This window comes from Strigops habroptila, chromosome 4 (genome assembly GCF_004027225.2).
Source record: "Strigops habroptila isolate Jane chromosome 4, bStrHab1.2.pri, whole genome shotgun sequence".
Classification (NCBI taxonomy): Eukaryota; Metazoa; Chordata; class Aves; order Psittaciformes; family Psittacidae; genus Strigops; species Strigops habroptila.
Window position 1 is genome coordinate 49744666 of NC_046358.1, and position 22847 is coordinate 49767512.

At 38.7% G+C, this 22847-nt stretch overlaps 1 protein-coding gene across 1 annotated transcript in view; it reads right to left on the reverse strand.

The window, feature by feature from the left end:
* The window catches only part of MUC6 (mucin 6, oligomeric mucus/gel-forming), a 60242-nt gene extending 41349 nt beyond the window's left edge, over positions 1 to 18893 (reverse strand). The window contains exons 1-6 of the mRNA XM_030482710.1: positions 18842 to 18893; positions 9112 to 9174; positions 5700 to 5940; positions 3959 to 4085; positions 2697 to 2784; positions 1450 to 1559 (exon numbers count right to left, since the gene is read on the reverse strand). Of these exons, the coding sequence (XP_030338570.1) occupies positions 1450 to 1559; positions 2697 to 2784; positions 3959 to 4085; positions 5700 to 5940; positions 9112 to 9174; positions 18842 to 18893 (681 nt within the window). The remainder of the gene's footprint in view (positions 1 to 1449; positions 1560 to 2696; positions 2785 to 3958; positions 4086 to 5699; positions 5941 to 9111; positions 9175 to 18841) is intronic.
* Positions 18894 to 22847: the final 3954 nt, after the last annotated feature.

Below are 22847 nucleotides of genomic sequence, written 5' to 3' on the forward strand. Positions count from 1 at the left end.
AGACAACAACATTCGTTCCTCTTTGAGCAAACTGTTGATATGTTTGTGTTGCCTATCACATTGCCTACTGCAGCATAAGGTCTCAAACAGAAAAAACGTAAAAATATTAAACCTCCCAGCCAATAGAAGTTCTTCATCAGATCAAAGTAATTTTTCAGTGTGAATACAAGGAATATTTACAATCTGCTTCTTCAACAAGGTATCTTCCTCACAGGACCCACAAAAATTCCTGTCCTTTATTCTTGCTCTTCTTGTTGAAGGGATGTCACAAAACTAATGTTTCTCTGTTTTTCTCTTCTGGGAAAAGGAGAATCTCAGGCTGGATGGGGCTTTGATCAACCTCGTCTAGTGGAGGGTGTCCCTGTTCATGGCAGGGGGTTTGAACTAGATGATCTTTAAGGTCCCTTCCAACACAAACCATTCTATGAATCTATGAATTCTAGCTGACTTTTCCTCTGTAGTATGAAACCAAAACTTTTTAGGAAGAGGAATGGTTTCTATGTTCAAACTAAGAGATTCTTGGGTTGCTATCAAAATAAGACAAAACTATTAAGGCAGAAAGAAGAGAAGTCTCCTATTTTAAGAGAAAACTTTTTAAGAATAATGTAATTACTAGTAACCTGTATACTACATACAAGTACATGAGAATTGCAAAGTAAGATCATATTCTTGTGAGGAAATACAAACAGAACCAAAGAACATGATCATTCTATCTAAAATTAAATGCTTTATAGAGGATAGCAATGAGTACTTGCCATTAGATATACAGTGACTTTATGGCATCCTAGGTAGAAAAAATTATAGGTTGCTGAGAGAAATCGTGCAGTTTCCATTTCCTCAGCCAGCTAGATCTACACAGGAGATACTCCAAACGTATCAGGACACTGGCCTGGACAACCTGCTCTAGCTGACCCTGCTTGAGCAGAGGGGTCTGACTAGACGATCTGAAGAGATCCGTTCCAAGCTAAACCACACTGTGATTCTGTAAAACCTGTGTGGGAATGCAAAATCTGTGTGCGAATGTCTGGTAAAACAACAGGATCATCCTAATTAGGATTGGCAATAGGTTTTAGGTATTCTTGAATGTCTCAAGTCCGTACAGCTTACAATGTCAGGTCTCTTGTTATTTAATTAAAAGTTCTTTAACTGGTTCCAAAAATTTCCTGTGTTGACTTGCATGAAACTTCAGAAAGCTGTGGGCTAAGTGCTGGTAGGTTTAGATGAACGATATAAATCCAGCCTCAAAAATGTCCAAGGGCTTTTTTCAAAAGGTATTTTAGTGCAAAGAACTCCTTTTCTTTCTTATATCACGCTATGCAAATTTTGACATTAGCCATTTTCATGGAAGTCAGTTTTATGAAATTACTGCCTCTCCATTATTAGTTCCTATCTATCTTTCTACCTCTGTTAAGAATCATGCTGTAGAAAAGCCAAGAAGATCTTTCTTACGTATTTTTTGTGAGGAAGAGGGGAAATTGATATCTCCTCAGACAGGCAGATCTCTGATGGATCATCCATTTTTTGTAATGCAGCAAATTTATATGTATCCAGCAATTTACCTGTAAATTTAACATATGTATTTTGTCAGGAAAAAGCCCACAAGGATTTTGTTTATTTATTGCTGTGATGTAGCAAAACTCAGATTCTACTCTTTGACTGTGAAATATCCTACTAATTAATCTACCTGATGAATAACTACTTGTTTTGCCCTTTACCTGGAGTCTGTTCAGTAAAGCATACTTTTATCACCTTGATGGTTTCTCTGAGCTGTTTCCTAATATATCATATCTACTACCTTACATGATGCCAGCTGCTACTGGTTTTCTGCCAGCTGTGTTATCTTTCACCAGCTGCTAATTAATGCCTCTTCTCCTCATCCCCATTCTAATATTTTCCCCTACATGTAGGGTTAAATTCACCACAACCCCAAAAATACCGTACACTTTTTAGAACTCTCTTCTGTGATGTGTCTAGAAAACTGCATCTGGCTCTGGTGATCTGAGATTAGTTTACTGTTCAATTTAATGCCCCCACACTAGCACTGGAGTTCAGATTAGCAGTGTGCTTTTAAAGCTAATCTTCTGAACATCCCCACTGCATGTAATTTTATTTCCATCGTGGAGTTCTTTTAAGATGAAAAATAAAGCAGAAGATGTGCTCCAAGAGCATGTGTAATGCTCCAAGTGATAATGGGCATTAGTTCAACAGATTAGAGTGACTCTGAAGTGAACCCTCTAAACTACATAGAGTGCTGACGCCAAGTCCTTGCACCAACTATTTTGCTCTAAAGATCCACCCTTATTGGGACACACTACTTGTTAATGTTCTTGTCCACTATGTTCTTTTTATTATAGCCTCATTCTTACTTCTGCCTAACATAATTATTTCCGTTACTGTGCCTTGCTATAAAACTAGACTGCTCTGAAGGTTAGGTGAGAGAGTGGTCCTTATCATAGTTTTCTAAAATACAAGAGATTCCTTACCACTTGTCTGAGGAACCCACAATAATATCACCATACCAAATAACACTGTGTAGCATAATCAAACGATAAGTATGTTGGTGACCTATAGGAGTACTTTACTTAATTCTGAAAAACTTCAGTGTGCAGTCAGAGCAATGTTAGTACAATATTCAGTTTCCACCTTGAGTCAGTTTAACTAGCTCTCCTTCCACCTGATACGTCCTTAGATCTTACCTTCACTCACAAATTCATTCAATTCATAACCATCATAATTTCCACACATTCCACAGGTTTTCCCCATATATTTTTTTTCAGTCAAAACCTAAAACAAAACAAACCAATACATTTCGAAGGATCACTCTAAGTAAAATTATCTATAAAGCATTACTTTTCTCAAACAAATTCAGCTCAAGGATCCAATTAAAGGTGATCCTCCTCATTAATTGAAGTGACTTGATTGGAAGAAAAGTTTTGGAAGCAGTAACTTCTTTTACCAAATAGGCAAATAGTGATTGTTGTGATTTTTTTTATTTTGGAAAAGAATAAAAGACATTTGCAGAGAATTGAGGGGGAATATATTCAAAGGAGCTAGAAAAAATAGAAAATTAAATAATGCTATCTCCTTGCTCATATCTTTCTTGATAGAGCATGAATTTCAGGTTCATTGTCTTAAGAAATTGGAAGTTACAGGAAGAATATCTGTTTTCAGCAGGTTATTCAATTATTTATTGCTCTGGATAATAAAGTGGTCATACTACTACCACCAGCTACAATCCATGCATTTTTATAAAAACCTTAGATCAGAGGAAATAATTTGACTGTAGGTAGGATATAGTGTATACCCATCACAGTAGCATTTCCTGTTATATGTGTGATAGTAGTGCTGATAAATCTCCCATACAATCTCTTACATAACAATCTCTCTGTTTTAGCATAGAATTCAGTGTCTTTTGTGGCAGGGAGACTGTGTGATTTCTCACACTGAGGAAATGTATCCTCTTCTCCAAAATACATCAGGGATTTTGGAGGGAAAACATGATAAAATTCAGAAAAAAGAAAGGAAAAAAAAAGAGCTGGTAAAAGCACCATATGTTTGAAAAAAAAAGATGGGGAGGAGGGGAAGCACAGTATAAATGACAAGAGTATGGCATACACTATTTATAAAGAAGTTCTACACAACTTTAAACAACTTCAACATCCCTTTAGCAAAACATTGTAGCTGCTGGAATAGCTTGAGGAAAGTTTAAAATCTGTGAAAACATCCACAAATCTCAACACTGGTGGCTTTAGTTAAGCACCAATGCTGGAAGTGAAAGGAATATGCAGATATAAAAAGCCAAGTTGTTTATTTCCAGAGGAATGGATGAAGCAGGAAAAGAATAAATATCCAAATAGTAAACACATGCAAAAAGCACCCATTAAGTTTAAAGGCATCTTCTCATTCCAGTAAATCAGTGAGCATTTTCTCTTCTGCTTTATGAGAACATTTTACTAACCATGAGATAGTCATCATTGTTCCACATGACAACTAGCTCCATCTCCATCAGCTTGGCCACCAGACGAATGTTGCGTCCATAAGGTGCTATTTGAATTCCATTGCTGGTGTAAGGCAACTTAATGACACTGTAATAAGGCAAGAAGAGAAACTACCATCTCATACCATTATTAAGCAGGTATTAGTTATCTTTTCTGGATCTAATACATATGTAATCTGAGTACTTGCAGCAACATAAAATAGTTTTTCCTTTGTAATTGTAACATTTCAAGATATATTAAAATTTCTCTTGACTGAAAAATCAGTGTCAGCAATTTCATAGAAGAATCGCAAGGAGATGGTTGCATAGTGATTATACTAGTGAAAATGTTTGCGCAGCACTTGGCGTCTTCACTTGGTTTGATTTTATTAGAGTATAGACAAGGTATATGTTTCAAGAACTTGTAACAATACAGTTTGTGTGGTAGAATTATTGTTGATTACCCTGAAAACCTTACAGGCTGTTAATATAGGAATTATTGCTATAACTGAAAACTGAGAAGGTTAGAGAAACCCATTATGGGAATGTTGCAGCAGAAATAGGTTTTCATCGTTGCAGCTGAATTCTAGTGCTACAAACTAACAACATTCAAGACAAAGTATATATTTCTAAGTAGTCAGTAAGCATGTGATACAATCATAGAAAAGTTGGTTGGAAAGGACCTTCTGAAGTTGCCCAGGCCAGACGTCCATCTGAAGAAGAGCTATGTGCAACACTAGACCAGGTCAGCCAAGGCATTTGGTTCTTTGGAATGTAGGATAAGAATTTAAAATACAGATCTTTGGTTTAGGCCCACAGTTTCATATAGTTTTCCTGGGACATAAACTAGTAAAGGAAGGGGTTTTTTATAAATACGATTTGCTAAAATAAGGTATAGCTTCAAGTTGTCTTTTTGTCATGATGGTTATTATACCCAGGTAAGTATAAGAAGATACAGACAATCCACACTCAAGTATTTCCTGTACCCACATGTACTCACAGACAAAAATTCAAGCCTGCCTATCTGATAAAAACGCTGAAAACTTCCATGGAAAGATTTCCTTGTATAGGAGCATTTTGTCTAGAAGAATGAAGGATGTGAACCTTTAGGTTCCTGAAGTTTCCCATCAGTGTAATTCCTCAGTAAAACAGCTGTTTTCTGGACATAGTAATCCTTGGAATAATGTATACAGACAGTGGCCCCATCCACAAGGACTTTTTTGTGAGCCCTTCTGATATTTCTCTATTGGTTGTATAGTTCAAAGTTTCTCTTATAACTATATATGTGCCATCTTTAGCATAGAGGGTTCAGAGTCACCTAAGTCTCAAAACAAATGAACTTTAAGCAAAACACAGGAATTTCAACTAATATCTACCAAAGGGTATAAGCTGTTTTATCTGTGCTTGTAGTAGATGCATCTGCATACGCAAACTGGTAGTACATAGGAGACTAGTTTCAATGTGAGAACTGTTTTGGTCTGGGAAGTTTATTAGTTTACCCCTTTAACTACAGAAACTAAGCTTGATTCAAATAACTGCAAATGAAATACTCATCTATAGAGTGTGAATGCTTGAAAGAAAGAAATGGGAGTAGTCAGGTGTGATAACTTCTGTAATTTGTTGATTCATTTTTGATACAAAGTAGTCTTCTTTAGTGTGACTGCTATATATATCTCTCTGCTGCCTTTAAACACATTTTTTCCCATTCATTGCAGAATCTTACCCAACACTCCTGACAAAAATGCTGCCTTTCTCAACAACGACAACAGAAGGTCCCAGCTCAATAATGATCCTTGCAATTCTTTTGTCCAGCCCACGGCGGAACTGTATGTTGAAGTCGGGGCTGGCTTCATCACATACAGTTGCAAAGATATAGTTGCAGGTGCCAGTGAAGTCATACTGGTATTTATCAAAGGTGGAAAAATGCCCTCCGCCCCAGGTAGAACAGGAATCCTTGCTCAAAACTATAGAAGCGAAAGAGAAAAATGGATTTAGGTCTCCTACCAGCATATTTCCTTATTCTGACTCCCATTTCAATTATAAATAGCAAGAAAAGCTAGTAAATTTCTACTCAGATTAATCATCTAAGCAAAATCCTAGACTTCTTTTTTTATAACCTCAAAATTTTATCTCAAATCAGGAAGTGAAACAATAGTGGGACTCAGAGCAATATTCTTATTTACTATAAACGGAGAAGACCTCCTAGCTTGGGAAACACACTTCCATCTCCTTCATGGGATATATAAAGTTTTATCTTCTTATTTCAGTCTGCTCAATCTGTTTGCAAAGGTGACAGCCTGCTACTGGAGAGACCTTTAACATTTCAGGCACAACATTTACGAAGCTATCTAAGGCATTACTGTATCATGATTCATGGTACAGTCAGATCATTAGATGTCTGAAAACAGTCTTCAAAGCCCAGCTTGTAAGTCTCCACTATTTTGGGTCTGTTTCTGTGAAAAAGTTCCAGCCAGCTTTGTAAATACATGGAATGTTTTGATCAGTTTTCATTTTTAAAAAGTAATCACTTTTCATCTGAATGGACAGATTTTAGGAGGTTGAAACGCATCATAAAAAAAGAGAGAACTCCAGCACTTGATGTTAGATATTTCTATACCTACTTAAGGCATTTGAACTGTCCCTCTGAAAATGATAGAATTAAGCCAGTAAAATCATGTCCTTGGTTATGTATTTCCAGACTCAGATTGTTACTTTCCATTTTTTTATTATTTTTGCTTTTAGAGTTATATGAAGCTCAGGTATCTTAGAATATATCTTAGAAGCATAAAGTATCAGGTAAGTTTAGCAAAGCTTACCTGCAATTTTTATTTTCTGCTCTCTTAAAGAGTGATCAAATGACTACAGAATGGTACTGTTTTTATTCAGGTCAAGTAGAAAATACTGTTTCCCAGTAAGCTGTTACCTGTTGGCAAAAAGTACTCCTCTTCCATACTTCTGTGCTGTCCAGAACGTCTGACTGGAAAATAGGAATTGGCTAATTGTTATCATTGATTCTTCATGCCCAACTCTAGCTAGTGTAATATATTGTGCTTAAGTGATACTAACCAGCAAACCCCAGATTTTTCAAAGTGTGCCAAGAAATGATTACATGGGGTTGCACAGCGGTCAGAGTGCAATAGGAGCTTTCTATAAATGTAAGTGTGCTTTCAGTGTATTTGCTTTTATTTAAATATTATCATAGAAAAATATAATGGGAATGTCAATAACTCAAGATATTTAAAACTAGATTATATACTTGTCTTTTGAGTTCAGTTTTATTAAGTGATATCTAGGGATTTTCTTTTAATTTGTGTATATCCATGTTGTACGGCCATCGATATACATCCTGTTCGTCTTGTAAGAACAGACAGAAAACAGAGATGACTTCCTGAATTTTTATATTTTTTTTTGGCAGATCAGAAGTTCAACTATTTTTAGCTCTAGGATGAACTTCATGTAGCTTTTCCATGCATATGCTGAATGAGAATTCACTTAATTCAAGCCACTCTCTGCTTCTCATTATAATAAATTTGCATTTTATGGAATTCTTTTGTTCTAGATCTCTGCATTTTCCCCAAACTAGATTAAGAATATCACTATTAACCACTGAAATGCAGCAACTTTTGCAGTACACAGAATTGCTTTTTAACAGTAGGCAACAGTAAGCACAGTATTTTAACAAAAAAAAATTCAGATTATGGAATACTAGGAAGAATGTCTGTAAATAGAATATGATATTGTGCAGAATACTAGGATTGATATACATACTCATTTTAGAAAAGATCTAGTAGAGGAACAGCATGCCCTGCACATTTCATATTATCATGATGACATTTATTAATTCTTGTCATGGATGTGGAAAACTAAACGTTTAATGAATTAAAATTAAATTGAAAAGTCAGTGCCTCACATTTCCTCAGAAAAGGACATGTGAAAAGTTGTACTGGTTCTGACCAAGCGTTGATGTAGCTTGCTTATTTTATTTCCAGCAGTGATAATTAGGAGACTGCTGAAGGGAAGAGTACCGTCAGGTCAAGCATGTATGCTTCTCCACATACTCTTCAGTCTACGATTATTTTCAATTCAGGGTATTTTGTGAGGCTATTGGGATTCATCTGCTTACCTCCCTTGTGCTCTGACTTCCAAGTACTTGTCCAGCCTCGTTTTGAACCAAAGTGAAATTTCTTTGTAACAGAAAATACCACAATCACTGCTGTCAAATGTTACCATTTTAATTGTGAGTTAACATTTTAGTGATACCTACCTTCCTACCAGTACTTCTGATAGCTATAATTTTTAGTACTTTAAAGTTATAATACATTAATTATGATTTGGCATGGCACACAGTTTTATCCGAGTAAGATAGTGGTATCTTATTATATTTTGTATTTCTTGGATCAGAAGGACTAGCACAAATCTGCAGTAAGTAGGTGGCTGGAGTTAGTTTTCCTTACAAGTATGGGTGCATGCACACAAGCCATTCTTAGGAGTTAAAGGAAAACTGGGAAACTACCAAAACTGCAGCAAAAATAGCTTCAGCTGGCATAGCTGGATATTGAAGCAGAGATCTGTCCAAACCCTGACTCCTCACTGGCTGCTGGCTATAAAGGTGAGGAAGAACTATCCTGTATTTTGATCTTTCACTTGAACGTAAATTTGTTTTCATCTCCAATCTTTAAAATAATCTCATAGACCTAGTCTATAATCAGCTTTATTTAATTTCCTGGATTTTGCGGCATCAAAAGAATCCATTTCCTAAATTCTTAGAGAATATTAATCTAAGCGCAGGAATGAAAACCAAGCAGTTCACACCAATGACCTCAGTAGCAAATTTCTGAATGTGGAAGGCTACTAAACTGCTTCACAGTTTCTATCCTGAGGCACCTAAACCTCAGCATGGAGCACTAAAGCACTTTCTATTCAGCATAAAACTTAACAGAGCGAGACAACATATTTTACTGTCCTTTATAAGCAAACTCTTCATTTGGGATTTCTAAAACTAATGCTTTAAAACATATGCTCCCTGAGGGAAGGACTTATTTTTATTATGTGTTTTCTACAGCATCTTCTGCAATACAGAATTGATACTGAATTGAGCTGCAACATGAACGTTAAATACCAGGTCAGGCACTTACTTCTTTGCAGAGATTCTTTCTGTTTTTGGAGAAAAAAGTGGGGCCAATAATTTCCTTCAAAAGCTGTGAAAGGAAAAACAAAACAGGAAGAAGTGTATTTGTTTATTTACTTTTAAACATGACACAAATCAAAGCAGTGTCAGCAGATATGAATTGTGTCCTGCCACACAAAATTGAGCAGAAATTATAGTGGAAAACCACATAGAATCATAGAATCATAGAATAGTTTGGATTGGAAAGGACCTTCAGATCATCTAGTTCCAACCCCCCTGGCATGGGCAGGGACACCTCGCACTAAACCATGTCACCCAAGGCTCTGTCCGTCCTGGCCTTGAACACCGCCAGGAATGAAGCATTCACAACTTCTTTGGGCAACCCATTCCAGTGCCTCACCAGCCTCACTGTAAAGAACTTCTTCCTTCTATCTAATTTAAACTTCCCCTGTTTAAGTTTGAAGCCGTTACCCCTTGTCCTACCACTACAGTCCCTAACGAAGAGTCCCTCCCCAGCATTCTTATAGGCCCCCTACAGATACTGGAAGGCTGCTGTGAGGTCTCCACGCAGCCTTCTCTTCTCCAGGCTGAACAGCCCCAACTTTCTCAGCCTGTCTTCATACGGGAGGTGCTCTAGCCCTCTTCTCATCCTCGTGGCCCTCCTCTGGACTTGCTCCAACAGCTCCATGTCCTTTTTATGTTGAGGACACCAGAACTGTACACAATACTCCAAGTGAGGTTCATGAGAGCAGAGTAGAGGGGCAGGATCACCTCCTTTGACCTGCTGGTCACGTTTCTTTTGATGCAGCCCAGGATACGGTTGGCTTTCTGGGCTGCGAGTGCACACTGCCAGCTCGTGTTAAGCTTCTCATCAACCATCACCCCCAAGTCCTTCTCTGCAGGGCTGCTCTGAATCAATTCTCCGCCCAACCTGTAGCAGTGCCTGGGATTGCCCTGACCCAGGTGTAGGACCTTGCACTTGGCTTGGTTAAACTTCATAAGGTTGGCATCGGCCCACCTCACAAGCGTGTCCAGGTCCCTCTGGATGGCATCCCTTCCCTCCAGCATATCAACTGAACCACACAGCTTGGTGTCGTTGGCAAACTTGCTGAGGGAGCACTCAATCCCACTGTCCATGTCACCGACAAAGATGTTGAACAGGACCGGTCCCAACACCGATCCCTGAGGGACACCACTCGTTACTGTTTTCCAACTGGACATCGAGCTGTTTACCACAACTCTTCGCATGCGGCCATCGAGCCAGTCCTTTATCCACCGAGTGGTCCATCTATCAAATTGATGTCTCTCCAATTTAGAGACAAGGATGTCATGCGGGACAGTGTCGAACACTTTTTACAAGTCCAGGTAGATGACGTCAACAGCTCTGCTGCTGTCTATCAGTTCTGTAGCCCCATCATAGAAGGCCACCATATTGGTCAGGCAAGATTTAGAATCATAGAATCACAGAATCATAGAATCGTAAGGGTTGGAAAGGACCTTAAGATCATCTAGTTCCAACCCCCCTGCCATGGGCAGGGACACCTTGCCCTAAACCACGTGGCTCAAGGCTCTGTCCAACCTGGCCTTGAACACCACCAGGAATGGAGCATCCACAACCTCCCTGGGCAACCCATTCCAGTGCGTCACCACCCTCACTGTAAAGAACTTCTTCCTTATATCTAATCTAAACTTCCCCTGTTTAAGTTTGAACCCATTACCCCTTGTCCTACCACTACAGTCCCTAATGAAGAGTCCCTCCCCAGCATCCTTGTAGACCCCCTTCAGATACTGGAAGGCTGCTATGAGGTCTCCACGCAGCCTTCTCTTCTCCAGGCTGAACAGTCCCAACTCTCTCAGCCTGTCTTCATACGGGAAGTGCTCCAGCCCTCTTATCATCCTCGTGGCCCTCCTCTGGACTTGCTCCAACAGCTCCATGTCCTTTTTATGTTGAGGACACCAGAACTGTACACAGTACTCCAAGTGAGGTCTCACAAGAGCAGAGTAGAGGGGCAGGATCACCTCCTTCGACCTGCTGGTCACGCTTCTTTTGATGCAACCCAGGATACGGTTGGCTTTCTGGGCTGCAAGTGCACACTGCCGGCTCATGTTAAGCTCTTCACCAACCAACACCCCCAAGTCCTTTTCTGCAGGGCTGCTCTGAATCTCTTCTTTGCCCAGCCTGTAGCAGTGCCTGGGATTGCCCCGACCCAGGTGTAGGACCTTACACTTGGCTTGGTTAAACTTCATAAGGTTGGCATCGGCCCACCTCACAAGCGTGTCAAGGTCCCTCTGGATGGCATCCCTTCCCTCCAGTGTATCAACCGAACCACACAGCTTGGTGTCGTTGGCAAACTTGCTGAGGGAGCACTCAATCCCACTGTCCATGTCGCCGACAAAGATGTTGAACAGGACCGGTCCCAACACCGATCCCTGAGGGACACCACTCGTTACAGGTTTCCAACTAGACATCGAGCCATTTACCACAACTCTTTGCGTGCGGCCATCGAGCCAGTTTTTTATCCACCGAGTGGTCCATCTATCAAATTGATGTCTCTCCAATTTAGAGACAAGGATGTCATGCGGGACAGTGTCGAACGCTTTTTACAAGTCCAGGTAGATGACGTCAACAGCTCTGCCGCTGTCCATCAGTTCCGTGGCTCCATCATAGAAGGCCACCAAATTGGTCAGGCAGGATTTCCCCTTAGTGAAGCCATGTTGGCTGTCACCAACCACCTCGTTGTTTTTCATGTGCCTTAGCATGTTTTCCAGGAGAAACTGTTCCAAGATTTTGCCAGGCACAGAGGTGAGACTGACTGGTCTGTAGTTCCCCGGGTCTTCCACCTTCCCCTTCTTGAAAATGGGGGTTATATTACCCTTCTTCCAGTCATTGGGAACTTCACCTGACTGCCAGGATTTTTCGAACATGATGGACAGTGGCTTAGCAACTTCATTCGCCAGCTCCTTCAGGACCCGTGGATGGATTTCATCAGGTCCCATGGACTTGTGCACGTTCAGGTTCTTAAGATGGTCTCGAACCTGATCCTCTCCTACAGTGGGCCTAAGGTCTTCATTCTCACAGTCCCTGCATTTGCTCTCCAAGACTTGGGTGGTGTGGTCAGAGCATTTGCTGGTGAAGACTGAGGCAAAGAAGTCATTAAGAACCTCAGCCTTAGTAAAACCATGTTGGCTGTCACCAACCACCTCATCGTTTTTCGTGTGTCTTAGCATGCTTTCCAGGAGAATCTGCTCCAAGATTTTGCCAGGCACAGAGGTGAGACTGACTGGTTCCCCAGGTCTTCCACTTTCCCCTTCTTGAAAATGGGGGTTATATTACCCTTCTTTCAGTCATCACTCCACCTGACTGCCACGATTTTTCAAATATGATGGAGAGTGGTTTAGCAACTTCATTCGCCAGCTCCTTCAGGACCCGTGGATGGATTTCATCAGGTCCCATGGACTTGTGCACATTCAGATTCTTAAGATGGTCTTGAACCTGATACTCTCCTACAGTGGGCCTAAGGTCTTCATTCTCACAGTCCCTGGATCTGCTTTCCAAGACTTGGGTGGTGTGGTCAGAGCATTTGCTAGTGAAGACTAAGGCAAAGTCATTAAGAACCTCAGCCTTCTCCAAATCCACAGTAGCCAGTTCTCCCGACAGCTTCCGGAGAGGGCTCACGTTGTCCCTAGTCTGTCTTTTATTTGCTACGTACCTGTAGAAGCCTTTCCTGTTATCTTTCACATCCCTTGCCAGACTCAATTCTAACTGGGCCTTAGCTTTCCTGACCTGGAGCATTGCTTCCCGGACAACGTTCCTGTATTCTTCCCAGGCCGCCTGTCCGCACTTCTACCTTCTATAAGCTTCTTTCTTCCCTCTAAGTTTCCTCAGCAGCTCCTTCTCCATCCCTGGAGGCCTTCTGGCCCTCCTGCTGCACTTCCTTCTAGTCAGGACGCAACACTCCTGAGCATGTAGCAGGTGATCCTTGAATATCAACCAGAAGTCTTGGGCCCCCCTGCCCTCTAGGACTATATCCCATGGAACCTTGCTAAGCAAGTTCCTGAAGAGGCCAAAGTCTGCTCTCTTGAAGTCCAGGGCAGTGAGCTTGCTGCATGCTCTTCCCACTGTCCTGAGGATCTCAAACTCAACCATCGCACGATTGCATGAGATGCATAATTCATACATTCATACATCTCGCATGATTCACACATTTATACATCTCGCATGAGATACATAATTCATCTTGTAAAAAAAAAAATTATTCTACAACTGGTAAAACTACCAAAAGCTTCTACAACCAAAAGCTGCCAGAAATCCTGTACAATATGGGGTTTCCTGCACTTCATCCTTGAATCCTCTGTTCCTTATTAGAAATACGTGGAATAAATCTTTCCTTGTGTTTTTGAACTCTTATTCCACCATATGGGTAGAAGTAGTGGAGGGAACAGCCAAAACTGGGAAAACACGGGAGAAGTAATGTCCCATGTGTTCTTCACAAGAATTGCAGGATCTGTAGCTGAACAGTGGGAAATCCCCAGGCCTAGTTTTCGCTTTTGCTGCTCATGTTGAGGCAGAATGATGAAAACTGTTATCTGCTTCCTTCCACACACCTCTTATTCACAAAGCCTGTTCTGGTTATGAGAAGCCAAGGAATGCTTAGCAAATGTGGAGTACAGTATGGTCCCTCTTCCGTCACAAACCCAGACCTACTGCATGTGCACAACTGTACAGTGTCCTCATATATAGGCAAAGGTTCTTTCACCTAACAGCTTGCTTCCTGCCCAAAGTGCAAAGAGAGTAAGATAGGTGGCAAAATGGGCTGCCACAGCCAATCTATAAGCAGTGAGCCCTGAGCAGGAACAGAGATGGTGCATGCATGGAGTGAGCTTCCATAGTGTCAATAACTGGATAGTAACAACCACAGCAAGCTGTAAGAAAAAGTACCCAGGGTGCTTCAGAAATGTGCTACTCTTTTTTAAAGTTTGTCAGGTCCAGTATTTCTTAGATAACAGGACCAAATATCCTGTAGAAACCATGCAATTCTCTGTTACATATTTAGGATCTTTTTCAACAGAGAAAATGTTATGGCAGAAGGTTTCTTTAACCACATAAACCAGTCAAAGTCTGCATACACATCTATATACACAGTACAGCTCTGCGGGCTTCTGTTGCTTCCTTATATACTGAAGACAATAAAAGCCTCTAGGGAGCTCACCAACTGTAACAGACTCTCTAGCCAGTTTTATGCTGTGCTGCTGATGTGAGGTAGTATCAGTATTTACCCTGTAGCATCTCAAGGATTGTAGGAAAACAGATGATGTTCTGCCTTGCATGTGAGGCTAAGTTACGGAACAAGAGGGCAATTTGGAGTTTCAGCTCATGCCTTTGCTATGGATCTGAGATCCAGACATCTCCAACTTCTCTGTCAGTCTATGCCTCTGTTCTTCTCTGAAAGAATTCTTATTTTAAAGGATGTTATCTGGATAAACTACTCAAAGTTTTAAGAGCTAAAATACTACACTGGTGGAATTGTATACAAAGAACAAAGGGAAATAAATCAAGGATGTAAGTTCAGTGACAGAAGTGTTCCCACCCCAATTGTTTCAATAGCTTTAAATGACATTCATCTCAGCCAGTTTTCTAGACTCTCTTCACAGCCTGTGTAAGTAAATACAGATTTGCTGAGTGCAATTTGGCTTGCAAAATACATATCTTAACACAGAACAAAATGATTATACACAAAAATTGTATTTCTCTCCATTGGTGTAAAGGAAACCTTAGGTGACTGCAGTGCAAATGCCAAGGCAGAAGTTCAGTGAGATGTATTCCCTCTACCCTTCTTCCTAGATACTGTATCCATTTCAGTGTGACAGTACCCTACAAACAAAAAATCAAATTCAAGAGTACAACATAACATAATTTTTCTAAGTTGGAGTAAGTTACCAGCATAATAACTTCTTGATAAATTAAACAAGAACATTTCTACAAGAAATAAATAGCACAAAACAATCTCATTAGCTGTTGAGTTGCAGTACAGACTCACTGCATGGCCAGTACTTCAACTTCCACAATTGTCTGACACACTCCTGAGAAAACCATTGTACGTCCTACTCACTCTGGCTCGTCCTCTATGATTAGTCAGCACTGGCAAATAACTGATTGAAATTTTGGCAGTGTTTCAGTACAATCTCCTTGATTGGCCTGCACTCAGCAGGCATCTCCAGAACACCGCATGCTTCTTCCTGTGTCCTTCCAAGTTCCTAGTGAACCATGCATCACAAAAAGTACACCACAAAAAGTAATAGTTTGTGTAGCTACTCTTCACACCTAGAGTTGCTGCTGCCTTTTTTGAACCTCTTTATTTTGGTATGTCCATTTGTTCAATAATCTATTATTGTTGGTTAAACAGTTTTGCAATCACTACAGTTTAATCCCAAACTACAAACTCTATATTAATGGAATTTGAGAGTGTGTAACAGCTGCCTTCAGGGGATATCTGACTTGAAGGAAATGAAGATATGCCTAAAACATTATTTCAAGTGAGATCTATCCAGGGAGCTTGATGTAAAACAGAAGTCTAATACTTTATGAACAAATATTTTAGACCAGAACAGTTTGGTTTACAAAGCTTTTCAAATTCAAAATTCACAAGTCTAAGCTTGCCAAACAGTTACAAAATGTTACAAATACTCCAGGTTTGCTATTTAGATTAAAACATTGAATGTAATAATCATCCTGTAGGCATGCAAGTGTTCTATTGAAAATAATTAAGGATATAAAACCCATTATAAAGTTTTGCTCAAACAATAGCTGGTAAAACAAATACAGGGCCATTTGCTGAATGTCTGCCAATCAGTCTGTATCCTGTCAGATCAAACTATAAAACTAATTACAGTATGGTAATTATTCTCAGCATTTACATTCTTTTTCTGATACTCCATTCTGAAGAGATGATTAAATTTTCGTGGCAATGTTATTAACCATTCACAACCACATGAAATGGCAGATTGCATAGATGCAGCAATTGCTATTGCCCCATGCAGAAGTTGTATCCAGCAAACATTTCAGAATTCTCTACTGAAAATGTCGTCCTAGTGGTAAATGATTTCTAAACTACTGAATTCTTTCTTACTGACATTTTTCTATTACTGCAAGTATCCTGTATTCCTTTGAGAAATTGGATGATTTTGAGTTGACATGAAATACTTGATTTTGAATTAGGTCAATAGAATTTTAAACACACTTTCACTTTTCTTAGGTAAATGAAGTTTAACTTTCAATTCCTACTCTGCTCCAGCTGGCCTGATTTCCTTGAGATTTATATCTGTCAAGGTGCAGTTTCTGTGTGGTCAGTCTGTCTAGTTCGTGATGGCAATAAAATACAGGCAGGGAACTTGATTTACTGTGAAGAAACAATTTCCTTTCTATGCTACAGTTACTATGAGATATCCCTAAGGGAAAATATAATTTTAAGTTGTAATGACTTCAATCAATGTATTTCATATCAGCTAAATGAATGAAACCGAAACATTTTCATTTGATGTAAAACAAACATTGAAATGAAAACCTTTTATACTTCCAAACAGAAACAGTTAAGGATTTGTGTTCTGTAAAGGGTTCAGTTTTATTTCTCATGTGGGACAAAAAGAAATGTTGAAATGAGAAGTTCGGGAAAACACAAGAGCTTTAAAATAAACTACATAAGCCTAAAATGAAATTTAACAGCAAGGGCAGTGCTAGAGTCATGGCCGTAATACTCATAATCAGTTGCACATATCCATGATAATTTCTCTTCTGTATGAAATTATTAAATTCCTTTGTCTTTTGCAAAACAAGATGGCCGAACAGCATAAATCAAGGTAACTTCCTAGTTACATACTTAGTAAGAAAAACTATCATGACTGTACATGAACATTTCTTAAGGATCCATGCAGTTTTGATTATTGAAATAGCTAAAGTGGTGAAGCCTCTAATCAACATATCAGCATCTCTTATTAAGTAAAAGCTAGAACTAACAGTTTTAAAATTGTTTTAAATTTCTAGAGGTTTTAAAATCAGGCTAATTCATGTTTTCTGCTTTTCTTGAGTTATCAAGGAAGTGGGTCCTCCAGTTTCTATAAGATTTTACATCAAATGTATGTCCTTACAATGAATATTTACATTTCCAGTTAGAGACAGACTCAATGTATGGAATTTGGATGTAAATCCATGAAGAGGAGAACTGGAGTCCTTGCTTTGATTTAACTCATTTTAAAGAGACAACATTTGGATCTAGAGTTTGAAACAACAAGCATCTTGCATGTTGGCCAGCTTTAGAGCATAGACATCAACCTCTTTCATAGGGTTCAGATATGCCTCCAAAAATTGTCTGATTGCAAAATCTTAGTAGACAGAATGAAATCTGACAACAGAGTCCTTTATAGATAAGGCTCTATTTGTAGTTTCCAAGATTATACATACAACCTGTGGGTGAGTAGGGGCTGACAGTAATTTTCCATTTGATTGCATCTACTCATCTATCATATGAAGTCATGTAGATTAAGAATTTGCAGGCATCTGCATTTGGAATTAGGACCCATGTTCAGGTACTTGACTTGATCTTGGTTACGATGGTGCTAATACAGTGAGTGCAGTTATACTTGATTTATAACTATGTAGCTGAGGTTAGAAATTGGCTCTGAGAGTCTACTAAAGGGTTATTTATATTTTAACTTTTTCAGTGCTAAAGTCAGTGATTTAAGAATAATACATGTCCTCCTGCAATTTGAACTATATGGTTCATTAACTGTAGTAAACACGACGAATAAGAAATAAATTTAACTTTGTTCAAACTAAAGCAAGTGAATTATGCTATTTAGCAGCTCACAACCTGTTCTTGAAATCAGAACTGTAACAACTGATAATTACAGAGACTATATAGAAGAGATAAAATGAAATAATTGCCAAACCATGGCAAATCAGGTTTGCTCTCCACGAATTCATTGAAAACACTATAGCAAGATGAATGAGTAAGAAGGCAGAGTGGCTACAGAGTCAGCTAATTTGCTTGTCAAGTCTTTTTAAAAAATTACTCAGTCATCTGATATTCAGATGGGTTGGATCAAAAAAAGACAGAGCTCTTTAAAATACTCGAGAATTACTCTGAATAATATATGGAGGAATACCTGAAGAGTCATGTAAAATTTTTAGACTGGAATAATTTGCCTGGTTTCCAGCACAGGATTCTTTCTATTGCATCATTTTTCAAAAATGTAATGCCATCACATAGCTCATACTTCATACTTTTTGCAGTTTGCATAACGAAGAAAAAAGGTTTTGACCATCACTCTACACAGAAGATACCCAGCTTCCACAATGACATCGCTAGAGCACTTTGAAAATCTGAAAAACGAAGGCACTTGACAGCTAGGAAACACAATGTAAATCCATTAAATACATATTCCCTGTATCTAGGAAACCAGTTTTAGGGTACGATCCAACAAATCAGTAACCACACTTCTAAAAAAAGTTAAGAACAAATAGCTCCATTTCAGTCATGTACTACTAAATGTGCGGCTGTGTTTTAAGATGCAGTGAGAGAGAAGAAAATGTGTAAACTTCATTCTGATGATCGTGGGAAAGGAGAGCAAGACCTGAACCTCATGTTTTATAATACTACAATGGAGTCATCCACTTTGCTTCAATACATGTGTATTTTCCTTCAAATCCTATACCAAGACAAAGTCAAGCATCTTAGACTTACCAGCAGATTGCAGAAAACTGCAGAAGATGAGCAGTACTACTGTCGGAAACATGATGCATTCCCTAACTGCAGAGGTTTTTTCAGCACTCCTTCGCATTCCAAATGGGCAGTACCAGCGCTGCCACTTTCTAGGCTTACCTCTTCAAGCTTGGATGCTTTATATATAGAATTGCAATGCCCTCCCTTATTCCCATGGCTTTCAGAAATTGCAACAGCAGAGTACCCGCCAAACAGGATCTCCTTTTTATCAAGTTCAACACACCCAAATGCCATTTAGAAAGAAAAGAAAAAAGAAAACACGAACCTCCTCGAGTACATTGTCACAACGTTTTTATAATGGCTTCTATTCGTAGCAGCTCAAACACTTTTAACTTCATTTACTGAACAAATTTGGTATTATACCCAAAAGCAATATACAAAGAGACAATACACAAATTATGATCATTATCTGATAAGGAGAGGAATAAAATCAGACCAGTACACAAAAAGTGCAGGAGTTCTGGAACTGCTGGAAAGAATGTGTGGATAGAAGATGGTAAGGCACGTAAGAACAGAGATACAGATCTCAGATTTTTTTGTTAACTCCCATTAACTTTAATTCCTGAGTAATTGTGTTCATCTCTCCCTTGCATGACTTCTTAGGCAAAATGATAAATTTTGTCTTAGTAAAAAGGGCTTTCCACGGTACAGCTTCTTTCCTGAGTTTGCAAAGGGAGCTCTTGCCTATCACTTATCACTGCCAAAGGGTAGAGGGCAATCTGTGTTACAAAATGGGAAAGGCTATTGCACTGTGGTACTTTGGCAGCTCTGAGAAGTTAATTTCCACCTTCCCATCAACATCCCAAAAGATCATTTCCAGTTCTGTTACAACACTCGGATCTCTCTACGTCACAGGTGAAACACTGAATGCACTGGATACGTTCACTGTGTCACTGCCACCATTCAACTGACACAATATTAAGAACTTGCTTCAGGAAAAACAGTCTAAATGGAAGACAACTTTTCCCATAAAATATAAAAGGTATGGATTACGTCTCCATATGAATCTCTTCAGCACTTCCTGTTTCACCTATGCAATACTTATTTTATGTAATTCATTACTTTCCTGGATTCTGATTGTTTTGCCCTTCTCTGGCATAATTTCTTTGCTTAAAATCTGGCTCCTCACCATGTTCTCAGCCTTATTACTTCTGAGTGGTGGGAAAAAGCAGAGTGACCACCCTTTAATGTAATTTAAGCCATGGCTCAACCTGGTTGTAATTGAAATAAAAACATTAAATTTTAATTGAAATGAAGGTCTGCCGCCTTTTTTTTTTTTTTTCCTTTTTTTCTTTTTTTCCCTCCAGCAACTGAAGGACAAAGTGTATGGTTATTGGTAATAGAATTGTGATCCTAAACTCCAAAATTTCTGTTGAAAATTTTCTGCCTCTTCTTTATAACAAAAGAAAGTAAATGAACAAAAGCAAGAAAAATTCTTTTTGGTGAGAAAAAAAATCATCTGTTTAGTTAAACCATAAACACTTAAAAAACAATGCTACACCAAGTATTTGACCACATCTACAAACTGATCATTATCATATCCCATGGTTTCAATGGGATTGTGAACATTTACTATTAAAGTCCTACACAAGATAAGACAAGACTCATCACCTTTGACTCTGTAGCACTTGATTCATCATTTTTTTGTTTACAGACCCTTTTCACAGAATTCATCTTCAAGTAGTTAAAATAACTGAACTTTTAAAATGAAATGTAATAATGTGAGAATTGTCATTTGACTCCAACTTTTACATCTCGTATGAGACTTCTACATAGCTCCCTTTTGGGATGCAGGAGTTAATACACTTTAGAAGTGCATAACTGCCCAGGACTTTCTGACTAAACAGGACTTTTTTCAAAAGGCATCAACATAAATACCCTGTACCACTTGTCGCTTCTGAAAATCTTGATCAAAATGCAAAAATATTAAGCCCTCAAAACATCCTGAATAATTAGACCGATACTACAATAAATCTATAATTATTATGATATCACAACTGTACTTATCACATTAATTTCTGGCAAATCAGCTCTAAGTTCTTATTAATGAAATCCAAATCAGAATTTAATTTTTCATACTTCTAAGAAATAACTACTCTGTGATGATCAGGATGTGTAGTGTTCCTAACAACTCAAACTGGATCACTGAGAGTGTCACACAGAAATTTACCTTTCTTTGACAGAAAAAATGAAAAAAAATTTCATCACTGTTGTGAAATAGGTATTTCTTTCCATTTGTCACATATTTACATGGTCTTTCTGTCAAGCAGTAATAAATTAAAACAGCTGATTTCAATGAGTATTCCGTGATTTGCCCATTTCCAGAGCTGGGCACTAAAGAGCAAATTTTTGCTGTCAAAGGCACCAGATTGACACCTCATAGAAGGAAGATCACTGGCAATGTGTGAGAAGGTACTAAAGCCTTTATATACCACCTACCAGCTAATTTTCCTTTTCCATTACCATGCATTCAAGCTTTTCTCTGTAGTCTTTATGTTTACCAAAACCTTTTATGCCTTTATTATATTAACCTTAAGAAATCCTGAAATGCAAATGCTGGCAAGAGTTTTACAGATACTTATCCAAAATGTTGTTTTCAGTTCCCCATATTTGTAGCAATGTTCTTAGCTGACACTCATTCTGAGAACTCAGGCTAAAGATTTACCTTCAGCTAACCTGGAAGGAATTTCACTGAATGAGCCTAAATACTTATGATTCAGCAGGTAATTCGTTATTTTATGAGGACATCCAATTATGATGTAAATACAATTAAACAAAAGCACCCATCTACAACTACTTTTAAGTCAGGACTCCAGACCAAGAAAAAAGCATTTGCTGCAGGACTATAAATGACTATGTCTGCAGTACTTTCAGTAGGAAAGTCTGACATTCCAGGGAAACATGTGGGGTCTTTTTTATAGACTGTCTCAAGGTAACATTATTTATTTTCTATTACCATACCTTTTTTAGCATCTTTGAACATATCTGGTATGAATACAGACTTGGAAAGAAGTTTGAAATCCTACGAACATGAAACTGGAAAATAGGATTGCTACATGAAGGAGATTTCACGCCAATTTTATCCTGTCCAAAAGAGCACTGCAAATTTGTCTTAGAAATTGAAATAGTCCTATGCTGTAACACACGCTGAATATTTTATGTCTTGGTCTTCTGTTCTCACAAAAAAATAGCTGAAGTGAAAAACTGAAGAAAGGTAAGTAGTCAATATTAGGTATTTCACATAAAACTCTTAAAATACAGGTGAGAAAATTCAGTATTGTGAACATATGACAGGAAGGAAAAGAGGGGTGCAATGACTAGTCAAGTCAGAATGAAAGGTGGAAGTATTAGTGCTTCACCTTACACAAGGTAATTTCATCAGTATTCCTCTATTTCAAAATAAATCAAAAGATCAGCGTAACTGACATTACTACTCCAGACATAAGAAAACCAGCTCCCATTTTGTCTGCCTGTTTCTCATTGCTCTCTTTCAGGTAATTTAGCTCGGGAGCAAAAGGATTGCATACATGGCTGTTTCTCTAGGCTAAGCTTACTGCACAGATCAGGGGCTCCTGTCTAGTTGTCTGAATAGCTGGCAGGCAATCAGGCAGGTGGGCACCCTATAGCCAGCTGATTGCCCCTGCTGCCGAGATGCTTTCCAAAAAAAACCTGGCAGTAAAATAGATACATATTCTGAGAATGTTCCAATTGTGGTAAATGAGAAATTTTAGGCTGAGAAATATTCACACACACACACAAAAAAATCATAACCAGCTACGCACTTATCTGCAGCCTATGTCTCACTTTTAGAATCCCCTTATACTTAGGTTCGTTCGTGGGTGCCTTTCTACATGCCTCTCTTCATGCTTTTTGTACACTCCAAACTCCTTCCCCAAACAGTGGCTAGACGCAGCCCAGTGTGATCGTGCTATCAGACACTAAATAATACACCTTACATTTTTAGTAG